At 44.9% G+C, this 19912-nt stretch overlaps 1 protein-coding gene across 2 annotated transcripts; it reads left to right on the forward strand.

The window, feature by feature from the left end:
* Positions 1 to 4647: 4647 nt before the first annotated feature.
* LOC112247742 (ras-related protein Rab-12) lies at positions 4648 to 18721 on the forward strand. Of its 2 annotated transcripts, none has more exons than XM_042308254.1 (6): positions 4648 to 5050; positions 7825 to 7885; positions 13887 to 14025; positions 14235 to 14324; positions 16566 to 16670; positions 16882 to 17543. In XM_042308254.1, exons 1-6 carry the CDS (start codon positions 4831 to 4833, stop codon positions 16885 to 16887), a joined length of 621 nt encoding a protein of 206 aa, XP_042164188.1. In that variant the 5' UTR covers positions 4648 to 4830; the 3' UTR covers positions 16888 to 17543. The 2 variants fall into 2 exon arrangements, with proteins under 2 accessions (XP_042164188.1, XP_042164187.1); XM_042308253.1 differs by lacking the exon at positions 16882 to 17543 and adding an exon at positions 18558 to 18721 and having other exon boundaries at positions 4650 to 5050.
* The last annotated feature ends 1191 nt before the right edge of the window (positions 18722 to 19912 follow it).

Here is a 19912-nt window from a genome sequence, read left to right on the forward strand (position 1 = left end):
ACTGTAAGGTCTACTACATCTGTTGTATTCAGCATTTCACTGTGAGGTCTACTACACCTGTTGTATTCAGCATTTCACTGTAAGGTCTACTACACCTGTTGTATTCAGCATTTCACTGTGAGGTCTACTACACCTGTTGTATTCAGCATTTCACTGTAAGGTCTACTACACCTGTTGTATTCAGCATTTCACTGTAAGGTCTACTACATCTGTTGTATTCAGCATTTCACTGTGAGGTCTACTACACCTGTTGTATTCAGCATTTCACTGTAAGGTCTACTACACCTGTTGTATTCAGCATTTCACTGTAAGGTCTACTACACCTGTTGTATTCAGCATTTCACTGTGAGGTCTACTACACCTGTTGTATTCAGCATTTCACTGTAAGGTCTACTACACCTGTTGTATTCAGCATTTCACTGTAAGGTCTACCTACATCTGTTGTATTCAGCATTTCACTGTGAGGTCTACTACACCTGTTGTATTCAGCATTTCACTGTGAGGTCTACTACACCTGTTGAATTCAGCATTTCACTGTGAGGTCTACTACACCTGTTGTATTCAGCATTTCACTGTGAGGTCTACCTACACCTGTTGTATTCAGCATTTCACTGTGAGGTCTACTACACCTGTTGTATTCAGCATTTCACTGTAAGGTCTACTACACCTGTTGTATTCAGCATTTCACTGTAAGGTCTACTACATCTGTTGTATTCAGCATTTCACTGTGAGGTCTACTACACCTGTTGTATTCAGCATTGGGCCTGTAAGTAAGCATTTCCCTGTGCAGATTGAAGGGGGTGGATTCATGCAATGTATTCTGGTAGGTACTGCCTCGCAGGACAGTGTCTTCCGCGAACGCTGTTGAAAGAGACGTTATGACCAGAAAAATATCATATGACTGAAATGTATGTTTATTGACAAAAGATAGTAGATGCATCTTTAATCAGAATTTTAAAAAACGCTATTCAAAGTGCTCCTGTCACACAGCATGGCCCCATTTCTTCAGGTCCTTGAAGGACCTCTTCTGACTGATGTCTCACATTTTTATTGAATTCACAATTTTGGGGTGAATTTCATGCTTTGTTTTTATTTTATTTTATGGAAATATGACTGACCATTATCTCAAGCCTTACAAGAGCCGCTTCGACCCTCTCCAGGAGTAGAAGAGGCCTGTGCAGTTTCTGGGAATCTACAACACCAGTTGTTTTTTAATGTCTTCTCTGGGACTCCAGCTGACATTTTAAATACTTCTTTAGATGCTCGTGAGTCTGAAGACACCTCCTGTCAGCTGAACCTCCTGCAGACCATCTGAACTACATTAGGCATCATCTGCAAGATGTTGGGTCTATGCTTAAGGTCTCCTGTTCTCTTTCTCACCTCTAGTTTCTGCTGGATGTTGGGTCTATGCTTAAGGTCTCCTGTTCTCTTTCTCTCCTCTAGTTTCCGCTGGATGTTGGGTCTATGCTTAAGGTCTCCTGTTCTCTTTCTCTCCTCTAGTTTCCGCTGGATGTTGGGTCTATGCTTAAGGTCTCCTGTTCTCTTTCTCTCCTCTAGTTTCCACTGGATGTTGGGTCTATGCTTAATAGTTAATTTAGTAATGTAATGGTTGATATAACATCTGTGGTAGTACAGTGTAGTTTGTAGATACTAGTTTATGGTTATGTCCTCTTTCTCTGTTATTCACCCTGATTTGTTTTTAATAGTACTCTACGGTTCATTCAGACGCCAGCCATTTTGTTGTTTTTCTCTCTCTGTATGCGTGAGAGGAACGTGATGTAGAAGTCAGAAGAAAAGCAGCCTTTGTTGCTACTCCTCTAACATTGTCACTGACCGTGTCCTGCTATAGTTATTCGTTTATATGGACTCCATCTCTGGAGACGTCTGGGCGTTTCTAACAGACGTTCAAATGTATGTAATAAATCATGAGAAGATGTCATTTGGAGTAATTATTGTATGGTGAGGCACACATTAGTTGGCTGTGTAATCAGTAGTGGTGCTGTATCCATGACTACCCATCGAATCATATCACCAAAGCAATGATCACTGATAAATTAAAACATGCTAGCTACCAGTAACGAAACAAAACTATAGCTTGGTTTAACACAATTAGCATGAGGCAGCATGGCTAGCTAATGTTAGTTTACCAACGTGTCTAGGATATGTTACATCCAAGGCTAATCCCAGGGTGCACTGCACAATTAATAGAAGCCATCATTTGTTACACTGGGTCATAGCAATGTCATTTATCAAACTGTAAAACCCCATTGCGTTTTCTTTTTGGTTGATCCATACGTGATATCAGGTTGGGTGAAGGACAGGTTTGGGGACTGTTGAGTTGGTGAAGGTAACTCGGAGTGGACATGACGATTTATTGCGTTTCCTCCATCCAGAGAGAAAGGGCTCTCCGGATTACGAGATTAAGGGACAAGTATTGCGAGGTGTCTTTCTTTCTGGAGCAGGGCGCTGTTGAGTTGAAAGGAATGATAATGAGGGTGGCGTTTAAGTGTTGAGGAGGAGGAGCAGTTTGAAAGTGAACATTCCTGGGGTCTGGGACACCTGTCGTTTGGTGATACGTAAATATGGTGGGGGAAAAGGAGAAGACATTATCTATCATGCTGAGGTTTGATGCAGATTTATTTTTACCAGATAAGGTCAAGGTAGGAAGTGTTAGTTATCCCGTGAGAGTTTTATGTTCCGAAAATATGACAGTGTTTTAGATGTCAAATTTATGGAATGGTGTTGGAGGGAAATGCCTAGATGTGAGAAGAGTGCAGGAGGGCATGAGACAAAGGCATTTGTGGTATCGGTGGAGAACGTTGTGTGTGTATATGCTTTGGGGGTGATCATGGGGCTGGAGATCGGAGGTGTCCGGTGAGAGAAAGGCAGGTTGATGTTGCCAGGGTTACAGTAGTACAGAAAGTGTTGTATGCTGAAGCAGTGAAGAGAGTGGTAGAGGAAGATGGGTACAGGGTGAGGGATCCTGAGAGGATCCCTATGAGTAGGCAGAGACCACGAGAGAGTGGTAGAGGAAGATGGGTACAGGGTGAGGGATCCTGAGAGGATTTCTGTGAGTAGGCAGAGACCACGAGAGAGTGGTAGAGGAAGATGGGTACAGGGTGAGGGATCCTGAGAGGATTTCTGTGAGTAGGCAGAGACCACGAGAGAGTGGTAGAGGAAGATGGGTACAGGGTGAGGGATCCTGAGAGGATTTCTGTGAGTAGGCAGAGACCACGAGAGAGTGGTAGAGGAAGATGGGTACAGGGTGAGGGATCCTGAGAGGATCCCTATGAGTAGGCAGAGACCACGAGAGAGTGGTAGAGGAAGATGGGTACAGGGTGAGGGATCCTGAGAGGATCCCTGTGAGTAGGCAGAGACCACGAGAGAGTGGTAGAGGAAGATGGGTACAGGGTGAGGGATCCTGAGAGGATCCCTATGAGTAGGCAGAGACCACGAGAGAGTGGTAGAGGAAGATGGGTACAGGGTGAGGGATCCTGAGAGGATCCCTGTGAGTAGGCAGAGACCACGAGAGAGTGGTAGAGGAAGATGGGTACAGGGTGAGGGATCCTGAGAGGATCCCTGTGAGTAGGCAGAGACCACGAGAGAGCGGTAGAGGAAGATGGGTACAGGGTGAGGGATCCTGAGAGGATCCCTGTGAGTAGGCAGAGACCATGACAGAGTGGTAGAGGAAGATGGGTACAGGGTGAGGGATCCTGAGAGGATCCCTGTGAGTAGGCAGAGACCACGAGAGAGTGGTAGAGGAAGATGGCTACAGGGTGAGGGATCCTGAGAGGATCCCTGTGAGTAGGCAGAGACCATGACAGAGTGGTAGAGGAAGATGGGTACAGGGTGAGGGATCCTGAGAGGATCCCTGTGAGTAGGCAGAGACCATGAGAGAGTGATGGGAAGAATAAGTGCTTCAGTAAAGTGTTTTTTTTTTCATTTAAATTTGAGCATTTATAGCCATGGTTGTTAATTATACTGCAGAAATGGATCAAAGTCACAGAAAATGGAGGTTGTGGTGGCAGCGGCTGAGAAGTACTGACTGCAGAACAGCCCTGCAGGGTCTTGATACTTCCTCAAACCGTTGGTCTGGAGTCAGATTAGATAGGGTTATTAAATAGTGGAATGGGTGGTGGGTTTTTATAGGGTTAAATAGTGGAATGGGTGGTGGGATTTTATAGGGTTAAATAGTGGAATGGGTGGTGGATTTTTATAGGGTTAAATAGTGGAATGGGTGGTGGGTTTTTATAGGGTTAAATAGTGGAATGGGTGGTGGGTTTTTATAGGGTTAAATAGTGGAATGGGTGGTGGATTTTTATAGGGTTAAATAGTGGAATGGGTGGTGGGTTTTTATAGGGTTAAATAGTGGAATGGGTGGTGGGTTTTTATAGGGTTAAATAGTGGAATGGGTGGTGGATTTTTATAGGGTTAAATAGTGGAATGGGTGGTGGGTTTTTAGAGAGGGCCAATAGTTGTCAGGGCAATTTTCCTCCCCCCCAATGTTGTATTATTGTATCAATATAATGTAGAAAGGACATGAATGGCCTCACACACACCAGTACAGTAGGTGGCGATGTATGCACCTGAAAGTTGGATGCGATCCTACCAACCAAATCCCAGCGAAGAAGAAGAAGATTGGCGAGGTTCTATGGTGCCTGCGATGACGTAATGAACATGCTCCCAGGATCCGCTTGACAGTCAGCAGCTAAACAACATACTTGGAAGTTGAAAAACTTTCCTGAACTAACTCATTTAAAAGACTATAGAAAAGTGATATTCTCCCATTTTAAAGCGTATATAGCTAGGGGTTCAAATGTGGAATTATTGATGGATTCGAGGTATGAAATCAAGCGGATGGCCGGTGGCGGGGGATCAGCGAATGCTTCCCCCGCTTTGGGGGGACAGTCTCGCCGCAGGAAGATGCCGCCGAGGCCCGCTGATTACAAACTTCAAATGATCATTATCGGCTCCCGTGGCGTGGGAAAAACCAGTCTAATGGAAAGATTTACAGACGACACTTTCTGTGAAGCATGCAAATCAACTGTTGGTAAGGAATGGTCATCTAATGTCCTTTACTAGCCAAACTATCTGAAAGCAAGTTCTGTTGTTTTGATCCAAGTCTAGTCATGTTTGCGTTGCATGACTTGTCAGTGAGAAATGCAACCAACCTTTATCGTTGAACATCTACTTACTGTGGGGTGGGTATAATGTGTTACGTTCAAAACAGGAATCTGTTACACAAACTTCATAAATAACAAGGTTGTTCAATAAACAACGCATACAAAAGTTGTTTAACTGCAGAATAAGATGCCAGGGGTAAGGAGTGGGTTAATTTCATGGAGTTTTTCACTCACTACGTTTTATTCCGGAAAATGTTTGTCCTCACTCCTGGTATCCCATTGACAAACGTTAAGAATAAACTACGTGGTGAGTTTATGCCTATTTCGTTAACTAGTTGAATTGATCATGCTACTTTTGTATGCGTTGTTTGTTGAACAACCTTGTTATTTATGAAGTTTTTGGAACAGATTCCTGTTTTGAACGTCACACTAAGTATACCCACCCGCTACTGTGTGGCCATGGTAGTTGACAAAAGTTGTCGTAAAATCTTATCTGAAAAGCAGAAGTTGGTAAATAACTAAAAGGAAAGACTACCATATGGTGAATTACCCTTGAGAATGTGTTGACACTAATCTGTCCAACAGAGCAACCATCTAGTACTACTGTAATTTGAGCCATGTCCAGCAGATGTAGCAGTACGACCACAGATAGAACAATGAGACAGATATGTCACCGGATGTATAAATGTGAAGCATCCGCTTGACGTTTCCACTCACTACCAAATATGGCCGACAGTGGGAGAAGCTTGAATCGAGATTCATTCTTACCGAAATTCTGCATATTTTATCATCGATGAAACATTTGTCCGCAATTACATTTTTCGGTACCCAAAACTACAAACTGTTATGAACAGAGTGGACTAAGTTATGTAGACTTTTACCCATTGCAAAAGCGAGTTGAGTTACCACGCATGCGTACGTCACGCAGAAGGCGTTCCCTGACGGAAATATGCAGATGAACTCTAGAACGCGTCAATAGGAACTCGCTATGTCGTGAGTGATTGGCTCTGCCCACTTTGACTCAATAGTTCCCGTTGGAAAAGACAGGCTGTGGTGTATCTGGGTTTAGTTATGCAGACCTTTGGTACTACTGACTGAGGGAACGAACTGTTCTCTTGCTAGAGATTGTTGTTGTTAGGTCAGTGCATTTTAAGGTCTGATTGGTTTCGGTTCGATTCGTTAAAAAAAAATCACGGATTTCATTTTTATAATTAATAAAAATACAAATAAATCATGAAGTGCATTAAGAAATAATGATGTTACAATGATTTTAGAGCTTTTTAAAGTTAATTCCAAAACCAAAAATAGTTAACATTCAATTGCCAAAACATTGAAAATATTCCATTGTCTCTGTCAGAGAGGGGGGCAGTACATCAGAACACTAGAGTAGAGCAGTGCAGTAGAGCAGTAGAACACTGCAGTAGAGCACTAGAGTAGAGCACTAGAGTAGAGCAGTAGAACACTAGAGTAGAGCAGTGTAGTAGAGCACTAGAGTAGAGCAGTAGAACACTAGAGTAGAGCAGTGCAGTAGAGTAGTAGAGCACTAGAGTAGAGCAGTAGAACACTAGAGTAGAGCAGTAGAACACTAGAGTAGAGCACTAGAGTAGAGCAGTAGAACACTAGAGTAGAGCAGTGCAGTAGAGTAGTAGAGCACTAGAGTAGAGCAGTGCAGTAGAGTAGTAGAGCACTAGAGTAGAGCAGTGCAGTAGAGCACTAGAGTAGAGCAGTAGAACACTAGAGTAGAGCACTAGAGTAGAGCAGTAGAACACTACAGTAGAACACTAGAGTAGAGCAGTAGAACACTAGAGTAGAGCACTAGAGTAGAGCAGTAGAACACTAGAGTAGAGCACTAGAGTAGAGCAGTAGAACACTACAGTAGAACACTACAGTAGAACACTAGGGTAGAGCAGTGCAGTAGAGCACTAGAGTAGAGCAGTAGAACACTAGAGTAGAGCACTAGAGTAGAGCAGTAGAACACTAGAGTAGAGCAGTGTAGTAGAGCACTAGAGTAGAGCAGTGCAGTAGAGCACTAGAGTAGAGCAGTGCAGTAGAGCACTAGAGTAGAACACTAGAGTAGAGCAGTAGAACACTGCAGTAGAGCACTAGAGGAGAGCAGTAGAACACTAGAGTAGAGCACTAGTGTAGATTAGTAGAGCACTAGAGTAGAGCAGTGCAGTAGAGCACTAGAGCAGAGCAGTAGAGCACTAGAGCAGTGCAGTAGAGCACTAGAGTAGAGCAGTAGAGCACTAGAGTAGAGCAGTAGAGCACTAGAGTAGAGCACTAGTGTAGATTAGTAGAGCACTAGAGTAGAGCAGTGCAGTAGAGTAGAGCACTAGGGCAGAGCAGTAGAGCACTAGGGCAGAGCGCTGTAGTAGAGCACTAGACTAGAGCAGTAGAGCACTAGAGTATGTGCTTCTACACCTGCATTGCTTGCTGTTTGGGGTTTTAGGCTGGGTTTCTGTACAGCACTTTGAGATATCAGCTGATGTATGAAGGGCTATATAAATAAATTTGATTTGATTTAGAGTAGAGCAGTAGAGCACTATGGCAGAGCAGTAGTGCAGGAGAGAGCAGTAGAGTAGGAGAGCACTAGGGCAGAGTAGTAGAGCATTGCGGTAGAGCACTAGGGCAGAGCACTAGAGTAGAGCGCATGACTACTTTTTTCAGGCTCTTTCTCTCTCCCTCTTCCCTCTCCCTGCAGGAGTAGATTTTAAGATCAAGACGGTGGAGCTCAGAGGGAAGAAGATCAGGTTGCAAATCTGGTGAGTCAAAAGGAACAGGAAGTCATCATCAGTCAGTCTCTTTAATAACTTCCTGGTGCATTTCCTCTGTCTCACTGTTCTGTCTCACTACCTCACACAGACTGACTTACTGCACAGTAGTGTACTGGACTGTACCCATTAATCTGGGCTCCACCACTGTCAGTCAGCCTCCATGTAACCCTGCTCTACCTAGGGCACAGCAAATCAAATGAAATCAAATTGTATTTATTAGTCACATGTGCAGAATACAGTGAAATGCTGACTTATGAGCCCTTAACCAACAATGCAGTTTAAAAACAATATGAATAAGAAATAAAAGTAACAAGTAATTAAAGAGCAGCAGTAAAATAACAAGAGCGAGACTATATACAGGAGGGTACCGGTAGTATGTACATCTTGGTAGAGTTAATTAAAGTGACTATGCATAGATGACAACTGAGAGTAGCAGTGGTGTGAGGGGGGGAGGGGCACTGCAAATAGTCTGGGTAGCCATTTTGATTAGGTGTTCAGGAGTCTTATGGCTTGATGGTAGAAGCTGTTTAGAAGCCTCTTGGACCAAGACTTGGCACTCCGGTACCGCTTGCCGTGCGGTAGCAGAGAGAACAGTCTGTGACTGGTCAAGGACTCCAGCCACCCAATTTTTAGGGCCTTCCTCCGACACCGCCTGCTATAGAGGTCCTGGATGGCAAGAAGCTTGGCCCCAGTGATGTTCTAGGCCATACGCACTACCCTCTGTAATGCCTTGCGGTCAGAAGGCGAGCAGTTGCCATCGAAGGCAGTGATGCAACCAGTCAGGATGCTCTCGATGGTGCAGCTGTAGAACCTTTTTTAAGGATCTGAGGACCCATGCCAAATCTTTTCAGTCTCCTGAGGGGGAATAGGTTTTGTCGTGCCCTCTTCATGACTGTCTTGGTGTGCTTGGATCATGTTAGTTTGTTGGTGACGTGGACACCAAGGAACTGAAGCTCTCAGCCTGCTCCACTGCAGCCCCGTCGATGAGAATGGGGGCATGCTCGGTCCTCTTTTTCCTGTAGTCCACAATCATCTCCTTTGTCTTTATCACGTTGAGGTTGTTGTCCTGGTACCACACGGCCAGGTCTGATCTCCTCCCTATATGCTGTCTCATCGTTGTTGGTGATGATGCTGTTGTGTCATAGCCAAACTTATTGATGGTGTAGAGTAGAAGTCGACCGATTAATCGGAATGGCCGATTTATTAGGGCCGATTCCAAGTTTTCATAACAATCGGAAATTGGTATTTTTGGACACCGATTTGGCCGATTTTTAAAAAAATAAAAAAATAAACTTAATTTTTTTAATAATAATATATATTTTTTAAACACCTTTTATTTCATCTTTATTTAAGTCAGTTAAGAACACATTCTTATTTTCAATGACGGTATTTCACTGAAAGAATAAACGTCTTGTTTTCGAGATGATAGTTTCCGGATTCGACCATATTAATGACCTAAGGCTCGTATTTCTGTGTGTTATTATGTTATAACTAAGTCTATGATTTGATAGAGCAGTCTGACTGAGCGGTGGTAGGCAGCAGCAGGCTCGTAAGCATTCATTCAATCAGCACTTTCGTTGCGTTTTGCCAGCAGCTCTTTGTTGTGTGTCAAGCATTGTGCTGTTTATGACTTCAAGCCTATCAACTCCCGAGATGAGACTGGTGTAACCGATGGGAAATGGCTGGCTAGTTAGCGCGCGCTAATAGCGTTTCAAACGTCACTCCCTCTGAGACTTGGAGTAGTTGTTCCCCTTGCTCTGCATGGGTAACGCTGCTTCGACGGTGGCTGTTGTCGTTGTGTTCCTGGTTCGAGCCCAGGGAGAAGCGAGGAGAGGGACGGAAGCTATACTGTTACACTGGCAATACTAAAGTGCCTATAAGAACATCCAATAGTCAAAGGTTAATGAAATACAAATGGTATAGAGGGAAATAGTCCTATAATAACTACAACCTAACATTTCATACCTGGGAATATTGAAGACGCATGTTAAAAGGAACCACCAGCTTTCATATGTTCTCATGTTCTGAGCAAGGAACTGAAACATTATCTTTCTTACATGGCACATATTGCACTTTTACTTTCTTCTCCAACACTTTTTGTTTTGGCATTATTTAAACCAAATTGAACATGTTTCATTATTTATTTGAGGCTAAATTGATTTTATTGATGTATTATATTAAGTTCAAATAAGTGTTAATTCAGTATTGTTGTAATTGTCATTATTATAAATACATTTTTTTTTTTAAATCGTCAGATTAATTGGTATCAGCTTTTTTTTGGGGCCCTCCAATAATCGGCATCGGCGGCGAAAATCATAATCGGTGAAAAATCATAATCGGTTGACCTCTAGTGTAGAGTCGTGCCTGGCCGTGCAGTCAAGAGTGAACAGGGAGTACAGGAGTGGACTGAACACCCACTCCTGAGGGGCCCCTGTGTTGAGGATCAGCGTGGCGGATTTGTTGTTACCTACCCTCACCACCTGGGGGCGGCCCATCAGGAAGTCCAGGATCCAGTTGCAGATGAAGATGTTTAGTCCCAGGGTCCTTAGCTTATTGATGAGCTTTGTGGGCACTATGGTGTTGAATGCTGAGCTGTAGTCAATGAACAGCATTCTCACATAGGTGTTCCTTTTGTCCAGGTGGGAAAAGGCAGTGTGGAGTGAAATAGAGATTGCATCATCTGTGGATCTGTTGGGGCGGTATGCAAATTGAAGTGGGTCTAGGGTTTCTGGGATAGTGGTGTTGATGTGAGCCATGAAGGCCTTTCAAAGCACTTCATGGCTACAGATGTGAGTGCTATGGGTCAGTAGTCATTTAGGCAGGTTACCTTAGTGTTCTGGGGCACAGGCACTATGGTGGTCTGCTTGAAACATGTAGGTATTACAGACTCGGACAGGGAGAGGTTGAAAATGTCAGTGAAGACACTTGCCAGTTGGTCAGCGCATGTTCGCCGTACACGTCCTGGTAATCTGTCTTGCCCTGCGGCTTTGTGAATGTTGACCTGTTTAAAGGTCTTACTCACATCGGCTGCGCAGAGCGTGATCACACAGTTGTCCGGAACAGCTGGGGCTCGCCTATACCCAAGCCACTGATAATAACAACAAGGCAAGCCTATAGACCCTAGCCACTGATAATAACAACAAGGCCAGCCTATAGACCCAAGCCACTGATAATAACAACAAGGCTAGCCTATAGACCCAAGCCACTAATGAAGGCCAGCCTATAGACCCAAGCCACTAATGAAGGCCAGCCTATAGACCCAAGCCACTAATGAAGGCCAGCCTATAGACCCAAGCCACTAATGAAGGCCAGCCTATAGACCCAAGCCACTAATGAAGGCCAGCCTATAGACCCAAGCCACTAATGAAGGCCAGCCTATAGACCCAAGCCACTAATGAAGGCCAGCCTATAGACCCAAGCCACTAATGAAGGCCAGCCTATAGACCCAAGCCACTAATGAAGGCCAGCCTATAGACCCAAGCCACTAATGAAGGCCAGCCTATAGACCCAAGCCACTAATGAAGGCCAGCCTATAGACCCAAGCCACTAATGAAGGCCAGCCTATAGACCCAAGCCACTAATGAAGGCCAGCCTATAGACCCAAGCCACTAATGAAGGCCAGCCTATAGAGCCCTAATGAAGCCAGCCTATAGACCCAATCACAATGAAGGCCAGCCTATAGACCCAAGCCACTAATGATCACAACAAGGCCAGCCTATAGACCCAAGCCACTAATGAAGGCCAGCCTATAGACCCAAGCCACTAATGAAGGCCAGCCTATAGACCCAAGCCACTAATGAAGGCCAGCCTATAGACCCAAGCCACTAATGAAGGCCATCACAACAAGGCCAGCCTATAGACCCAAGCCACTAATGAAGGCCAGCCTATAGACCCAAGCCACTAATGAAGGCCAGCCTATAGACCCAAGCCACTAATGAAGGCCAGCCTATAGACCCAAGCCACTAATGAAGGCCAGCCTATAGACCCAAGCCACTAATGAAGGCCAGCCTATAGACCCAAGCCACTAATGAAGGCCAGCCTATAGACCCAAGCCACTAATGATCACAACAAGGCCAGCCTATAGACCCAAGCCACTAATAATAACAACACAAGCCTATAGATACACTTTCCTACTCGTTCATTACTGCTGCAGTGCTTGTTATAGTGCTGAGTGGAAATAGGAAGAACGTACATTTTATGTCGTATAGAAGTGTTGAATACGAAGTGTTGACAGTGCTGAGTGTAGGTCGTCATTGTAAATAAAAATTTGTTCTTATTAATTGACTTGCCTAATTTAAATAAAGGTAAACAAAAAAACAAAAAAAACATTGTACAAGACACACTCAGTCTAGACAGATGGTCTGGAAAACCTCCTGGCCCTAATTTGTCAGTCAGGACAGATGGTCTGGAAAACCTCCTGGCCCTAATTTGTCAGTCAGGACAGATGGTCTGGAAAACCTCCTGGCCCTAATTTGTCAGTCAGGACAGATGGTCTGGCAAACCTAACAAATGGATCCAGTCTGTATGTGTCAGTCAACTAATAGATCCAGTCTGTGTTGTGTCCCATCTCTATCTAATATATTCCGTCTGATAGATGTCCTGTCTCTAATAGATCCAGTCCCTAATTTGTCATTCATGGATCCAGATGGTCTGTGATGTGTCCTGTCTCTAATGGATCCAGTCTGATATGTGATGTGTCCTGTCTCTAATAGATCCAGTCTGATATGTGATGTGTCCTGTCTCTAATGGATCCAGTCTGATATGTGATGTGTCCTGTCTCTAATAGATCCAGTCTGATATGTGATGTGTTCTGTCTCTAATGGATCCAGTCTGACATGTGATGTGTCCTGTCTCTAATGGATCCAGTCTGATATGTGCTGTGTCCTGTCTCTAATGGATCCAGTCTGATATGTGCTGTGTCCTGTCTCGAATAGATCCAGTCTGATATGTGATGTGTTCTGTCTAACTAATATATTGTCTGATATGTGATGTGTCCTGGCCCTAACTAATAGATTCAGTCTGATATGTGATGTGTCCTGTCTCTAATGGATCCAGTCTGATATGTGATGTGTCCTGTCTCTAATAGATCCAGTCTGATATGTGATGTGTTCTGTCTAACTAATATATTGTCTGATATGTGATGTGTCCTGGCCCTAACTAATAGATTCAGTCTGATATGTGATGTGTCCTGTCTCTAATGGATCCAGTCTGATATGTGATGTGTCCTGTCTCTAATAGATCCAGTCTGATATGTGATGTGTTCTGTCTCTAATGGATCCAGTCTGATATGTGATGTGTTCTGTCTCTAACTAATTGATCCAGTCTGATATGTGATTTGCCCTGGCCCTAATTAAAGTTCCAGTCTGATATGTCATGTGTTCTGTCTCTAATGGATCCAGTCTGATATGTGATGTGTTCTGTCTCTAATAGATCCAGTCTGATATGTGATGTGTCCTGTCTCTAATGGATCCAGTCTGATATGTGATGTGTCCTGTCTCTAATTGATCCAGTCTGATATGTGATGTGTTCTGTCTCTAATGGATCCAGTCTGATATGTGATGTGTCCTGTCTCTAATGGATCCAGTCCGATATGTGATGTGTTCTGTCTCTAATAGATCCAGTCTGATATGTGATGTGTCCTGTCTCTAATGGATCCAGTCTGATATGTGATGTGTCCTGTCTCTAATTGATCCAGTCTGATATGTGATGTGTTCTGTCTCTAATGGATCCAGTCTGATATGTGATGTGTCTCTAATGGATCCAGTCTGATATGTGATGTGTCCTGTCTCTAATGGATCCAGTCTGATATGTGATGTGTTCTGTCTCTAATGGATCCAGTCTGACATGTGATGTGTCCTGTCTCTAATGGATCCAGTCTGATATGTGATGTGTTCTGTCTCTAACTCATAGATCCAGTCTGATATGTGATGTGTGTCCTGTCTCTAACTCATGGATCCAGTCTGATATGTGATGTGTCCTGTACCTCCAGGGATACAGCTGGTCAGGAGAGGTTCAACAGTATAACCTCCGCCTACTACCGTGGGGCCAAAGGGATAGTACTGGTCTATGACATCACCAAGCAGGAAACCTTCGACGACCTTCCCAAGTGGATGAAGATGATCGACAAGGTCAGAATAAAAACTCTTGGAACAGCTTTTGATAGCTTAGTGGGTTTTCAGAGAGTGAGTTTTAGAATCCCAATGTAGTAGAGCAGTGTTTCACGACCCTGGTCCTCCAGTATCCCCAACCCTGGTCCTGCCTTCCTTCCTTCCTCCCTTGTCAGAACACTTTTTAGAGGACATACTAGTGCACTAATCTCTCCTCTTTCATTGGTCAGTATGCTTCAGAGGAGGCAGAGCTGCTGCTAGTGGGGAACAAGCTGGACTGTGAGACAGACCGCATCGTCACTAAACAGACTGCCGAGAGGGTGAGTTACACACTGATCTAGGATCAGATAACCGACGTTATTATCCTCGCCTCAAATCATTAGAGGGAGAAAATGTATCAATGAGGTCAGAGTTCCGTCTCTCCGCTTCACAGCTCTGTACGGGTTTTGACTGACAGACATTTTGAACTCGAGCACTGCGCGAAACGACATGAAGTCGACCCCATCCCGCCCATTCATTGGGTAACTTTTGTTGTTTTCTGCGTGAGGGGAAATACTGTAAGTCAAGAGGAGTCGATATGTTCTGAAAGAGGAGACGTTGAGGACCAGAATGCACTCCGTTCTATTCTCACCAAAATTACAATCTGTCTGAAGTGCGTCTTGAAAACCTAACACTGTAAGTTTTGTATTTTATAACTTAGCTAGCCCACCTGACCCAGATTGCGATTTATAATGGATCGTTTTTAGGATTGTGTTAATCAGCAACAGTAGTTGTGGGATGCAGGGCTGTGTTCCAAACAAAACAAAATGACAAATGTCCTTGACTTCAGTTCCTCAACGACACAGCTAGGAGAGGTACAAAAAAAACACCTTTTATAGTTGGAGGATCCGTCCTTGAGTCATAAAACTGCATTGAAATGACTCACAGAAAGAGAGTCGTGTGTCAACTTGGAGACTCCAGTTAGTCCTCTCCCTCAAACCCTCGTTTGACCCTCGTCGTCATTTTTGTTTTGTTTTATATTTCACCTACCCCACATTGTCCAGGAATATTCTTATGTTACTGAATGTATCACAGTATATTCAGATGTCGTTATTAATAAATGCTGTGAAAAGTACAGTAAGTGTAACATTCACATCACATCAACAGTGTGATGTTTGGATTCAGTCTGGTCAGGTGAACTGTTGAGTCCTCACCTTTTGGTCTAATTATTTCCCCATTTATCTCCAAACTGTTCACTTTCAATTGATACCATTGTTATGCATTTGCTTTTATAGTTGTTCTGTTAGAAACGTTTCAATTTAGCCCTATCCATATAGGCCAATTCCCACGAGTGTAAAGGGTTAATTCCGCTCTAGATTAAACACAGACGTCGCTCCTGTTCCAGACGTCGCTCCTGTTCCAGACGTCGCTCCTGTTCCAGACGTCGCTCCTGTTCCAGACGTCGCTCCTGTTCCAGACGTCGCTCCTGTTCCAGACGTCGCTCCTGTTCCAGACGTCGCTCCTGTTCCAGACGTCGCTCCTGTTCCAGGCGTCGCTCCTGTTCCAGGCGTCGCTCCTGTTCCAGGCGTCGCTCCTGTTCCAGGCGTCGCTCCTGTTCCAGGCGTCGCTCCTGTTCCAGGCGTCGCTCCTGTTCCAGGCGTCGCTCCTGTTCCAGACGTCGCTCCTGTTCCAGGCGTCGCTCCTGTTCCAGGCGTCGCTCCTGTTCCAGACGTCGCTCCTGTTCCAGACGTCGCTCCTGTTCCAGACGTCGCTCCTGTTCCAGACGTCGCTCCTGTTCCAGACGTCGCTCCTGTTCCAGGCGTCGCTCCTGTTCCAGGCGTCGCTCCTGTTCCAGGCGTCGCTCCTGTTCCAGGCGTCGCTCCTGTTCCAGGCGTCGCTCCTGTTACAGGCGTCGCTCCTGTTACTATTGCTCACCTCATCAATGCACAATGTAAATGTCACTGCTTCCTTCACATTCCTCTGAAGATCCACTGAAAAATCTGACAGTTAAGGAAAAACCTTCAGTTGTACATTATCCAGAGTTCTGAGTGCTTTAAAATTTGGTCAGGAGCCTCCCAAGTGGCACAGAGGTCAAAGGTACTGTGTCGCAGTGCTTGAGGCGTCACTACAGACCCGGGTTCAATCCCCGGCTGTGTCCACAGCTGGCCGTGACCGATGAGGCGGCGCACAATTGGCCCAGCGTCGTCCAGGTTAGGGGAGGGTTTGGCCGGCCATGATTTCCATGTCTCATCATGCTCTAGCGACTACTTGTGGCGGGCCGGGCGTATAGTCGACATAGTCGCCAGCTGGACGGTGTTTCCTCCGACACATTGGTGCGGCTGGCTTCCGGGTTAAGCGAGCGGTGTGTTAAGAAGCATTTCGGCTTGGCAGGGTCGTGTTTTGGAGGACGCATGGCTCTCGACCTTCGCCTCTCCCGAGTCCGTACAGGGAGTTGCAGCGATGGGACAAGACTGTAACTACCAATTTGATATCACGAAATTGGGGAGAAAAAAAGGGGTAAATTATAATCTTGCCTTATACCCTGGGGAACAACACTACAGAAGTTCCATTTCTCTCCGCAGTTTGTCTCCAGGATATCTGGGTTGCGATTCTGCGAGGCTAGTGCCAAGGATAACTTTAACGTGGAGGAGTGCTTTCTAAAACTAGTGGACGACATTCTAGCAAAGGTGAGTAGTTACATCACTGTGCTCTTGTTGTCTCTGCTATAACTAAAAATATATATTTTATTATTTTCAATGTAATGATTTTTTTTCAGTATTAGTTAGGAAATCAATAGTTTCCTGTTACTGTACGTATATTATTAAGTGATAGTCTTCAATGTGTTTTATAGTATTGTGATTAGTCATTTTTGTTTGCCACACCAACTGCTGCTTTAAGCATTGACTCAGACAAGGAAGGATGTCGTTGAACCCTATTTTCTATTCTTTGTGATCAGGTGTGTACCTATTAACTACTTCTTCTTCCTGTCTTCTTCCTGTCTTCTTCCTGTCTTCTTCCTTTCTCACCAAATGCCTGTGGAGTATTTCCTAGAATGTTTTCCTATATTTCCCAATATTGTCTTGTGTGTTACTGTAGCCCGTAATAACATGTAGCCGTAGCCTGTAATAACATGTAGCCGTAGCCTGTAATAACATGTAGCCGTAGCCTGTAATAACATGTAGCCGTAGCCTGTAATAACATGTAGCCGTAGCCTGTAATAACATGTAGCCGTAGCCTGTAATAACATGTAGCCGTAGCCTGTAATAACATGTAGCCGTAGCCTGTAATAACATGTAGCCGTAGCCTGTAATAACATGTAGCCGTAGCCTGTAATAACATGTAGCCGTAGCCTGTAATAACATGTAGCCGTAGCCTGTAATAACATGTAGCCGTAGCCTGTAATAACATGTAGCCGTAGCCTGTAATAACATGTAGCCGTAGCCTGTAATAACATGTAGCCGTAGCCTGTAATAACATGTAGCCGTAGCCTGTAATAACATGTAGCCGTAGCCTGTAATAACATGTAGCCGTAGCCTGTAATAACATGTAGCTGTAATAACATGTAGCTGTAATAACATGTAGCTGTAATAACATGTAGCTGTAATAACATGTAGCTGTAGCCTGTAATAACATGTAGCTGTAGCCTGTAATAACATGTAGCCTGTAATAACATGTAGCCTGTAATAACATGTAGCCTGTAATAACATGTAGCCTGTAATAACATGTAGCTGTAGCCTGTAATAACATGTAGCCTGTAGCCTGTAATAACATGTAGCCTGTATTAACATGTAGCTGTAGCCTGTAATAACATGTAGCCTGTAATAACATGTAGCCTGTAATAACATGTAGCTGTAATAACATGTAGCTGTAATAACATGTAGCTGTAATAACATGTAGCTGTAGCCTGTAATAACATGTAGCTGTAGCCTGTAATAACATGTAGCTGTAGCCTGTAATAACATGTAGCCTGTAATAACATGTAGCTGTAGCCTGTAATGACATGTAGCCTGTAATAACATGTAGCTGTAGCCTGTAATAACATGTAGCCTGTATTAACATGTAGCTGTAGCCTGTAATAACATGTAGCCTGTAATAACATGTAGCTGTAGCCTGTAATAACATGTAGCTGTAGCCTGTAATAACATGTAGCTGTAGCCTGTAATAACATGTAGCCTGTATTAACATGTAGCCTGTATTAACATGTAGCCTGTAATAACATGTAGCCTGTATTAACATGTAGCTGTAGCCTGTAATAACATGTAGCTGTAGCCTGTAATAACATGTAGCTGTAGCCTGTAATAACATGTAGCCTGTAATAACATGTAGCTGTAGCCTGTAATAACATGTAGCTGTAGCCTGTAATAACATGTAGCCTGTAATAACATGTAGCTGTAGCCTGTAATAACATGTAGCCTGTAATAACATGTAGCTGTAGCCTGTAATAACATGTAGCTGTAGCCTGTAATAACATGTAGCTGTAGCCTGTAATAAAGACGTTCTGTTTCTACTGTCTGTTAACTTCCTGTTCTGTGTTCTGTCTTCCTGTTCTGTGTTCTGTCTTCCTGTCTCATCAGATGCCTCTGGAGATTCCCAGTAGGGAGCTTTCCAACAGTATCCTGTCTCTGCAGCCTGAACCAGACGTTCCTCCTGAGCTCAACCCGCCACGCATGCGCTGTTGCTGAGACCCCCCCTACCCCTTCCACCATCCTCCCTGCTGAGACCCCCCCCTTCCACCCCTTCCACCCCCATCCACCTCCCCTGCTGAGACCCCCTACCCCTTCCACCATCCTCCCCTGAGACCCCCCTACCCCTTCCACCATCCTCCCTGCTGAGACCCCCTACCCCTTCCACCATCCTCCCTCCACCCTGCTGAGACCCCCCCCCTCCACCATCCCCCTTCCACCTCCACCATCCTCCATCCACCCTGCCGAGACCCCCTACCCCTTCCACCATCCTCCCTGCTGAGACCCCCTACCCCTTCCACACCATCCTCCCTGCTGAGGCCCCCTACCCCTTCCACCATCCTCCCTGCTGAGACCCCCTACCCCTTCCACCATCCTCCCTCCACCCTGCTGAGACCCCCTACCCCTTCCACCATCATCCCTTCACCCTGCTGAGACCCCCTACCCCTTCCACCTCCCTGAGACCCCCTTCCACCTCCACCATCCTCCCTCCACCCTGCTGAGACCCCCAACCCCTACCACCATCCTCCCTCCACCCTGCTGAGACCCCCTAACCCTTCTGGCCACCGGAGGGCAGCAGAACCAAGCAGCAGTCTGGAAGCCTCCCAAATTGCACTATTCTCTTCATAGTGCACTTTTGACCAGTCTTTCTAGGGGACAGGCTGTCATTTGGGATGCAGGCTCAGGTGTTCCTGCTTAGACACACCTGCTCTGATAGACGTCCTCCCAGTTCTACTTCTGGGGCTGTATGATAGGACACACACACTAACTAATACAGAGACCTTGTTAAGACACACACACACACAGTGTACACACACACACACAGTATACACCTGTACACACACACACACAGTATACACCTGTACACACACACACACAGTATACACCTGTACACACACACACACACACACACACAGTATACACCTGTTCACACACACACACACACACACACAGTATACACCTGTTCTCACACACACACACACAGTATACACCTGTACACACACACACACACAGTATACACCTGTACACACACACACACACAGTATACACCTGTACACACACCTGCCCCAGACTACTTCACAGCTGTGCCTTGCAGCCAGGTGCATCCTAGTTAGAGAGAGAGAACCTATGGTAGCCACTCGATGCAAACACACACACACACACACACACACACACACACACACACAGTATACACCTGTTCTCACACACACACACACAAACACACATTCACATGGAGACAACTAGAG

The sequence above is a fragment of the Oncorhynchus tshawytscha genome, linkage group LG28, assembly GCF_018296145.1.
Source record: "Oncorhynchus tshawytscha isolate Ot180627B linkage group LG28, Otsh_v2.0, whole genome shotgun sequence".
Classification (NCBI taxonomy): domain Eukaryota; kingdom Metazoa; phylum Chordata; class Actinopteri; order Salmoniformes; family Salmonidae; genus Oncorhynchus; species Oncorhynchus tshawytscha.

Excerpts from the sequence above, each read along its gene's own strand:
- LOC112247742 (XM_042308253.1), top strand. The coding sequence starts at position 4,831 with ATGGATTCGAGGTATGAAATCAAGCGGATGGCCGGTGGCGGGGGATCA. Across the intron at positions 7,886-13,886 it reads AAGATCAGGTTGCAAATCTG|GGATACAGCTGGTCAGGAGA; the intron begins GTGAGTCAAAAG and ends CTGTACCTCCAG. Across the intron at positions 14,026-14,234 it reads GGATGAAGATGATCGACAAG|TATGCTTCAGAGGAGGCAGA; the intron begins GTCAGAATAAAA and ends TTCATTGGTCAG.